Source organism: Ceratosolen solmsi, unplaced genomic scaffold (assembly GCF_000503995.2).
Source record: "Ceratosolen solmsi marchali unplaced genomic scaffold, CerSol_1.0 scaffold10, whole genome shotgun sequence".
NCBI lineage: Eukaryota > Metazoa > Arthropoda > Insecta > Hymenoptera > Agaonidae > Ceratosolen > Ceratosolen solmsi.
Genome location: NW_011948412.1, coordinates 8711462 through 8720390, shown reverse-complemented (window position 1 = coordinate 8720390; position 8929 = coordinate 8711462). Strand labels below are relative to the sequence as shown.

General features: G+C 39.5%; 1 protein-coding gene across 1 annotated transcript in view; it reads right to left on the bottom strand.

The window, feature by feature from the left end:
- Positions 1 to 981: 981 nt before the first annotated feature.
- The window catches only part of LOC105364706 (serine proteinase stubble), a 72570-nt gene continuing 64622 nt past the window's right edge, over positions 982 to 8929 (bottom strand). The window contains exons 8-14 of the mRNA XM_011502711.1: positions 8411 to 8627; positions 4945 to 5060; positions 4771 to 4839; positions 4429 to 4719; positions 2648 to 2945; positions 2013 to 2138; positions 982 to 1210 (exon numbers count right to left, since the gene is read on the bottom strand). Of these exons, the coding sequence (XP_011501013.1) occupies positions 1052 to 1210; positions 2013 to 2138; positions 2648 to 2945; positions 4429 to 4719; positions 4771 to 4839; positions 4945 to 5060; positions 8411 to 8627 (1276 nt within the window). The 3' untranslated portion in view covers positions 982 to 1051. The remainder of the gene's footprint in view (positions 1211 to 2012; positions 2139 to 2647; positions 2946 to 4428; positions 4720 to 4770; positions 4840 to 4944; positions 5061 to 8410; positions 8628 to 8929) is intronic.

Genomic DNA, 8929 nt, shown 5'->3' with positions numbered 1-8929 from the left:
GATGCTCCATGTTTTATAAACCAACGAAAGATCTTATTAATTAAAGTTAGTATAATATATTTTTGTAATAAACGTACGATGATAAATAATCACGATATATGCATTTGCTTAGTTATGCGAAATAATAGCACAGCAAATATGTTTATAATACGTAAAAATTGATTACAAAATTATGCTCAGTACTTATAAATAAATAAGTATTGATGCGAATAGTAAAATGTAAAGAATAAATTAAATGAATTTCTTTAATAAACGATAGTTTTAACGTTCAAGCAAAGCAACATTCAGTTCTCGGTCAATAAAATTTTTTTTGTTCTTTTATCTCCTTTTTTTGTTTGTTTTTGTCGTCGTTGTTGTTGTTGTTTTTTTTTTTGTTTTTTTTTGTTTTGTTTTTGTTTTCTCGTTAACATATATTTACTTGACTAATAAATGCTTGAAATATGTATCTCTTCATAACAATGTTATTATGATTTCATCTCGTTATACATAATCGGCAGTGATAATAAATAGCTGAATATTCCCTGTTGATCTTGAATTTCAACGTTTCGCCATAAGAGACAGGAATTTTGCAATCTCATCATTCATTCGGTATGCGCCGCGAGTCAAGCGAGACTTAGCGCACTTATAAGAATCGCTTAAAAATCTATGCGAATATATTAATCGTTCGATTCACTCGCATTTATATAAATACACAAACATCATTGATGCTTCACGCGCACTGAAACCCCACTCGAACCCGCTCATCGCCGCAAATAACAAAATAAAATTTTTACGGGCGGGTTTTCCTCGGCATCAACACCGTGAGTATTCATTTAATTACTAAATTACAAATCGCGTCTCGCTCGGTGGCTCCGTATCGCGATAAACGCAAAGACAAATAAATCAAAAATAAAAGAAAAGAGAGCAAAGCGCTGCAACGGCTTCGTCCTGCACACGCAAACTCGCTGAGAAAACGGACAGAAACTAACAGCGGAGCGCCAATCGGACGATTATCTGCTGTTGATCCTCGGTATCAAGGTCGGCTCCTCCTGCCGCGTCGCGGGCTTCGAGCTCATGTGACGTTCTTCAGGATCCAGGGCACGAACTTGGAAATTCGCGTGCAGACTCCCGGTAAATTAGCCTCGGCGCAGCCGATGCCCCAAGAGATGATGCCCGCTAGGAAGTAACGGCCATCCTTGCCGCGAACCTGGAGCGGTCCTCCGGAGTCGCCCTGTGTGGATATTATACATGGTTTTTTTTTTTTTATTTTTTTTTTTATTTTTATTTTTTATCAATTAGTACACGGATATTATGATGGACACATGGCAATGTGTATCCTTTCATTCGGATTACAGCATATGTTCACATAATTTCATCATAGGGTGCGTTTCTTATGAAGTTTTGTGAAGTTGATGAATATTCTTGTTGTTGCATTGTCAATGAAGTTTCTTATGAGGTTTCGTACGAAGCTGTATGCTTTTCACTTTGATACGTAAGAAGAAAGAAAAGAAAAAAACATAGGCGCGAGACGAACGTAAAATTAAAAATACTTGCTTATCCGTATCTATTAATTCATTTTATATTATATTAATAATCGACACTTTAATCGCTTTTATAGCTTACCGAAACCTATAATTATTTCATAAAATTAATCTTGATAGTACGGTAGGTTTCATTAGTATACCGGCATAATAAAATTGTGTATGGATTAGCACGTAATTATGCATTAATTGTGGCATGTCGCGATGGCAAATTAAACCTTTTTTGAAATTCTTTTTATTAAATTCTTGAATTAATAATTTTATCTAATGTGTTTTGTTTGACATTGTAAATTTTACGAACGATTCGTTAGGCCGGATGTTGCTTAATATTAATGAGAAATGGCTAAAACTACCTAATTGCAGAAACAACAACGAAAACAACAACAACAACAACAACAACAACAACAACAACAACAACAATAATAATAATAATAATAATAATAATAATGACGAGACAGAGTAAAATAAAAGGGATGAATATATTCAATGCACCTGACAAGAATCTTGACCACCACTTTCATAGCCGGCGCACAAGAATATCTCGGGAATGAATTCATGCCTGCCGGCTCTGAGGAACATTGACTTGCACCTATCATTACTCACGATTGGTACGGAAACCTGTAATATTAAAAAAGAAAAAATTTAGTAGCTTATGTACGAGGAAAACAAATTTGATGAAAATGAAGACTTTGATACGAAAGCGTTTGACGAGGACCTCGACTCGACACTAATACAACCTCGAATCGTTCATATTATTGTAACGGCGCCAATAATACATTTCACATAACATTAATTAGTCATCCGAAAATAATACGAACTCGAGTTATACAAAAATTTTAAATAACATTATGCCAGAGCATAATAATTAAAGCTTTTCTCTACTTTGCAATTTGACGTGGATTTGAAAATTCATTGTACGAAGGTTAACGGATAACTATAAACGACATTGCTTGTCGACTTGATGATGCAATGTAACTCGGTCGCCTTAGGATTGTGCGCGTAATGAATTGTCGTCGCCATTCGTGTATATTAAAGCGTCATACCGCGCTATCCTCCTCTCTCTCTCTCTCTCTCTCTCTCTCTCTCTCTCTCTCTCTCTTAACACATAAAGCAACGAACGACCTCACCTCCTGTAGAATCGAGGGTAAGGTGCCACCCTCGCTGAGTCGGCCCCAGCCGGTGACGGTGCCGTTCTCGCCGATGAGGAGCTCGTCGCTCGCCGGGAGACAAATCGGCGATATGTGGAGGGCGAAGTTCAGCGGCGTCTCCAGCCGCACCAGGGCCAAATCGTACTCGAACGTGAAGAAATTATACTTGGGGTGGACGACCTTCTTCGTGATACCGCGCTCCACGTACGGCAGTCGCTCCTGCACCGACGAGAAGTCGTATTCGCCCACGCGGATGCGGATCTGCGATGTTAGAAGGCTGAAAGCCAGAGGGTCCAGGCGTTATTCAAGATGCGGCAAGATGCCCAGATGATTATTTCGCGCGCGTTTATTCGAAATCTCTCTCACGTGGGAGAGAATTTTACGAATTATTAGCGCGCCGGTAGGGAGGTCGTAAGGCGAAGCTGCCAAACGTAGATAAATTTTAATTGCCAACACTTAGCCTTATTGATTAAAATCATAAAAACATCGTCGTTTGAGATAGGCCAGAACCGTTATATTAGCTAAAGAAACATTAGTTTCCAGCCCAATTACGAACACACGACGACGCTCATTTAAATAAGAATTTTCATTTTTCAACAGTAATGCTTTAATGATAAGTAGGCGAATGATATTTGCAGAACGTACTTTTCGTCGTTAAATTTATCTACGCAGCATAATACCCAACATAATAATGTTTAGCATTCTTTTTACAGATAAATGAATAGTAATTAAAATATTTCAGATTAGTGGCTATTTCTCCTCCTTCGTAATGCCAAGACAAGCTTAGTCTTATCTCTTTATGCCGTTTTTATCCATCCATTTATGTGCCAGTAAAATTATTTATCGCACATTTGACATTATTATCGGAGAACGAACGCATTTCGATTATTTATGTTGAAGAACTTTTAAAAGTTATCATCCCGTTCTATTGCGTCATACATTTATGGAAAAAAAAAAACCAAAAACAAAAACAAAAACAAAAACAAAAAACAAAAACAAAAACAAAAAAATAAACAAAAAACAAAAACAAAAACAACTAAATAAATAAAATGAAATAATCATAATTATGCTCATGCTTAGATGGTGTACTTAGAAAGAATTAAATTTTCATACGCTTTTCTAGTTTCTATACCTACTGGCATTCATATACGTTGCATTACGTAAGCTCGCGAATATGTCATGAATTATGGAATAAAGTATAAAAGCTTCGTGTAATCGTTCTTCATTCTTTACAATTCTTTTAAATAAAACAAGCATTTCATTTGACAAATAAATAAGCCAAGGGTTTTAATTATAAATACATTGGAGTTTAAAATTTATTTTGTTATCAAGAGGAGAGAATTTATTTAGCATCTATAAATACGTTCTATATATATATATATATATATATATATATATATATATATTTTTTTTGTTTTGTTTTGTTTTGTTTTGTTTTTGTTTTTGCTATACAGCCCATTCACATCATATTTAGAATAAAGCAAATATACCAATAACCTCGACAAATTTGTCGTTCTCGCAGAGCCTTAAAGAAGATGAGTGGCGGTAGTGGGGGGGGGGGGGTGGGGGGGGGGGGGGGGGGGGGGGGGGGGGGGGGGGGGGGGGGGGGGGGGGGGGGGAGGATCATTATTCCAAAAACGGAGATGGAAATCGCATTTGAGCTTTGAGAGGGAACCCTTCGTTCCCTCAACTACTACTATCCTTCTCATTACCATTCGGCAATATATAGAAATAAAGCAATGGACGATCAATGGACTCACTCGTCGACGCAGTGGCCAGCCGTGGCGATCCAATTCTCGTTGAGCACGGCACCGCCGCACCTATGCGTACTGGAGAAGCCGAAGAAGGAGGTACGCCTTACGGAGACTTGCCAGGGCCATTTGCCAAAGGGCGCTTCCTTGCCCCCGACGATTCGCGTCTCCGGCCTGGGGAAAAGGGGCGGCACTCCGCATGACATGTTGCTGCTTTCGAGGGCCGCGGGTACGGTTAGTATCGAGCCCGTCCTCGCTGATGTCGTCGAGGACGCCGATGAGGACGAGGTAGCCTCTGTCCTCCTCGGCGTCATCGTCGTCGTGGTCATCGGCGTAGACATCGACGCCGACGTGGACGTCGTCGTCCTTGTCGTCCTTGTCGTCGTCGTCGTCGTTGTCGTCGTTGTCGTTGTCGCCGAGAGGGAGGTCGAGGCAGAGGCTGTGGGCGTGGGCGGGGTCGGACTGGAGGACGGGGGGCGCTGGGCAATTGTGGATGTGACGATGCTCGAGGCAGTCATGGACGTCGTCGAGGTAGTAGTTGCCGAGGTTGTCGGCTTCTTCGTTGGACGAGCCTTCGTCGGCGTTTCCAGATACGAGGTCGTAATGTAGTGCGCCGAGTGCGGCTTCTGGTAGACGTTGTTCTAGAAATTCGTCGAGCATACATTAGCTTTATCTCACTCGCGAGTCTGTTCGTTTATCCCATAAATATCATTCGTCGTTTAAATTAATTTTTAACGCTTAACATTATTCTCTCCACAGTGCCATGAAATTTTACCTGCGCATTCTATGTAATTTAAACGCGTACGTGGGACATGATTGCCGAACTTATTCTTGCAATCCCTTGAAAATAAATAACATATCCTTTTAATCAACGATTTGCCAACACAACTGTATCTTTACGTATGTATATACATCTACAATTACGTTAGTCTAGTTATTCTATTTTATTTCTTCTTTTTTTTTTTTTTTTTCATTTTCAAATGCTTTCTTTCGAATTTTTGAAAGAAATTCTATTCTAATGAAACGATCGTCCGCTACAATTGATTTGTCAATTTGGTTATATATTTAGGACGGCTTGTCTGGCTTATTTACTTTATAATTTCTAAAGTCACTCCATATAAAACAATTGATTTTGTCATTTACAGTTCGCCATTTATCGTTACGATTATTATTGTATTTGTGTTCATCGATAGAGAATTATTTACAGTATACCAAGAACAATTATTATTCAGATTAGTATGTTAGATTAGATGACACACGTGGATACTTATTATAGGTATAAATAAAAAATCTTTCATTATCTCTATTTTTGTATCGAAATACTTTACCATTGTAGTGTTTCGATTAATAGTGCATTCGTAAAAGTGAAATAAATTTATAATAATTTACAAAATTAGCTATAAAAACACGATCGATGATAATTTTGATAATTACAGGAATTATGCACGCATAAAACAATGCAATTTTAAATTATAATTCGTTTATAGGCGATAAAGATCAATATTACACCGATGCTTTAGTACGTCATGTTGTTCGCTAATAGCCCGCAAAAAAGTTTATAATTGGTATATAAAGAATTTTGACCGATATGATGAGAATTATTGCCTGGAGCATCAGATAGATAATACGATATCACGGAAAACACGACAGACCCGTTGTCCACGAGAAAATCGGTACACCAAGATCGAATAATAATCCAGCAATATTTTCAAAAACGGGAACCGCATTATGGCTGCTATAAATATTTCCAGGGAGAAGAAGAGGAATTTGTAATTATAATAATGCAATGCAATTTAGAAAATTGTTCGAATATCAAATTTTTTAAAACAACTAATCATAATAACATTTGTTAAAATTGGTGATATTGGCAAATGTGTGAATAGATAATGACTGCTTTACCATGTATCAATCACTTATCTTTCTTTATGAAAAATATTTACCAACGATATACTCTCATTATCGAGATACTTATTAAATTTCATGCAATTCAAATCAATTTACTCGAATTTAATATTTAATTATCGAAATTTGTATGAATAGTCGAGAGCTTCTTTTCTTCTATTTACATTATATCCAAGATCGTTAATTATTTAATATATGCTTTATATAGTATAATCCTGTTGGATAATGTGATAATAATAATGATAAGCGAGAATATTTTTTGTTGTTTATGGCATTATGGTACCACAGGTGAAAAGTGCATTTCCAATTGTTATTAAAATTACGTAGTGAATCGCACATAGCAACAATTGAAATTTTTATATCGGTAATTAAAATACATTATTAAATATCTTTTTTATATTTCACGTAATTTGAGCCAATCGTGTAATATACATAGTAGATCAAGTTTCTTTATCTACATGATAATTCATATTTTTAGATTAATGTCTTGCATGATTCAATGAATCCCAAAAAGCAGTATTTTCCGAGTAAATTGTATTTTGCCTCATCGACAGGAACACATTGCAATCTCGGTAAAAAGCATCTTGACCTCGATTCATCGGAAAGACTATTCCCTCCTCACCTTCCTTCCTGCCCCCTCAGCCGCCGCCGCCACCGAAATTCCGTGCATCGAGCAAACTTACGCCTCCGTCCGTAGTATTTCATTGCGCACGTATATATGTGTACATCCGCCGGTAGTAGATTAGGTCGGATGGCGCGCGTCGTCCGCGCGGAAATTGAAGTTTAACGCGCACCGGACAGCGGTAGGTCGATCGCGAGTTTCTTTCCGGGAAAAGCGTCTTTCGCGCTCAATTGGGATGCGCGCAGACGAGCAAAAAGTGGAACGGCCTTGAGCCACGGATGAACGTTTTCACGTGGAAGTCGCTTGCGCCGGGAGCATTTTCACCGACGCGCCTTAAAGCCGTAACCGAAGGTCGCAAGCGCAAAAAGTACAGCTGACGACGACGACTACGACGACTACGACGACGACGACGACGACGACGACGACGATGACTCTCTCTCCGCGCTCTGCAAATGGGCAAAATGCTGTCGCCTGTTCTAGCAGCGTAAGGCGTCAATTGGGTCGCAGGATCCGGAGACTGCGACGGCCGAGAGACTTTGGCGTCCCGGCCCCTGAGCCTCTTAAGCAACTGTTTAACCTTTATATTAGCTTTTGATAGCGTCGGCTCTCGTCTTCCTTTATACTCCCGATACGAGGTCGTAATATTTTGCGAGGTAATTACATGCGCGGATGTTGCGTAATGCTACCTTGCGCGCGAAAGGGAAATTATCGTTTAAGCGCTGTCGAGCAAAAGGCCTTGTGTGTAACGGAGCCTTAAGGTTTATTAAATTTATTTAAATGAGAAGGAGAAGGCTTTGTCGTTAAATGCTCGTTAATAGTATTTACCCACTGTGTCAACAACGGATTTTGAATTATTACGTTGAGAAATAACGCGATATTTAATAAGCGGCATATTTTCAGGTTGTCATAGCGAATCCGGTTGATTATATGCTTCTATGTCAAAATATGACTGATAATAAAATAATAATTAACGTCTAAATATAAGATAAATAAACTAGTGTGGCTTTTCTACGAGACTTTTTAAAACGTAAATTACTTAAGTGCTTCTTTACAATTAATAAATGTATGTATATCGAAAGCTATATAGGGTAATTATTATTACAATTATCATCATCGTCTTCGTCATTATTGTTATTGTGATTTTTTTATTGCAACTATTGATATTACAACTATTAATAATACTACTACTACTATCACTACCGCTATCGCTACCACCACCACTACTATTATTATATTTAGTCACTGTAGATTGAGCGCCTGGTTTGTTTAGTTACATTTAGTTCAAATGAAATTCCATATTACATCAGTGCATGAGCATAAGTGTGTGTGCGTGTGTGCGTGCGCGCGCGCGCGCGTGTGTGTGTGTGTAAGGAGTGATGATGGGAGCAGGTGGAGGATCAATTATTGGCAGCATTAATGCCAGAGTGGTTCAAAATCCTTAAAAGCGCGCTATTACAAGAGCAGTACCTCCTGGGGCTCTGTAGGCTTGAAGCTCGGCCTCTGCGGGTCCGACCACTGGGGCTTGTGATGTTGGGGCTTGGCGGGCCAGGTGGCGGCGTGGCTACCCTCGGGCTTCAGTGACGAGGAGGATGAGGAGGAGGCAGCGACGGGCTTCTGCCGGGTGATGAAGGCCGGCTCCGTCGTTACCTGCCAGAGCGCCATCTGGGGCGCGGATCCGGCTGCGCTACAATGATAAGGAGCTGAGTGACGCCTGAGCGAGAGAGCGAGAGAGCGACAGAGAGAGAAAGAGAGAGAGACAGAGAGAGAGAGTGAGAGAGGTGTAGGTAGGTGAAGGGAGGAGCTTGGAGCTTTTAGTCCCCCAACCCCTCCCCAAACCAACCTACCCACTGTCACTCCCCACCCCATTGCATTTCTACGCGTGGCTGTTCTAGTCGTTTTTACATTCTAACTTACCGATCATAGACCATACCGAGTTATAAGTGCGTACGTGTCATTTATTACTCCCTTGCTCATTTATTATCGAGC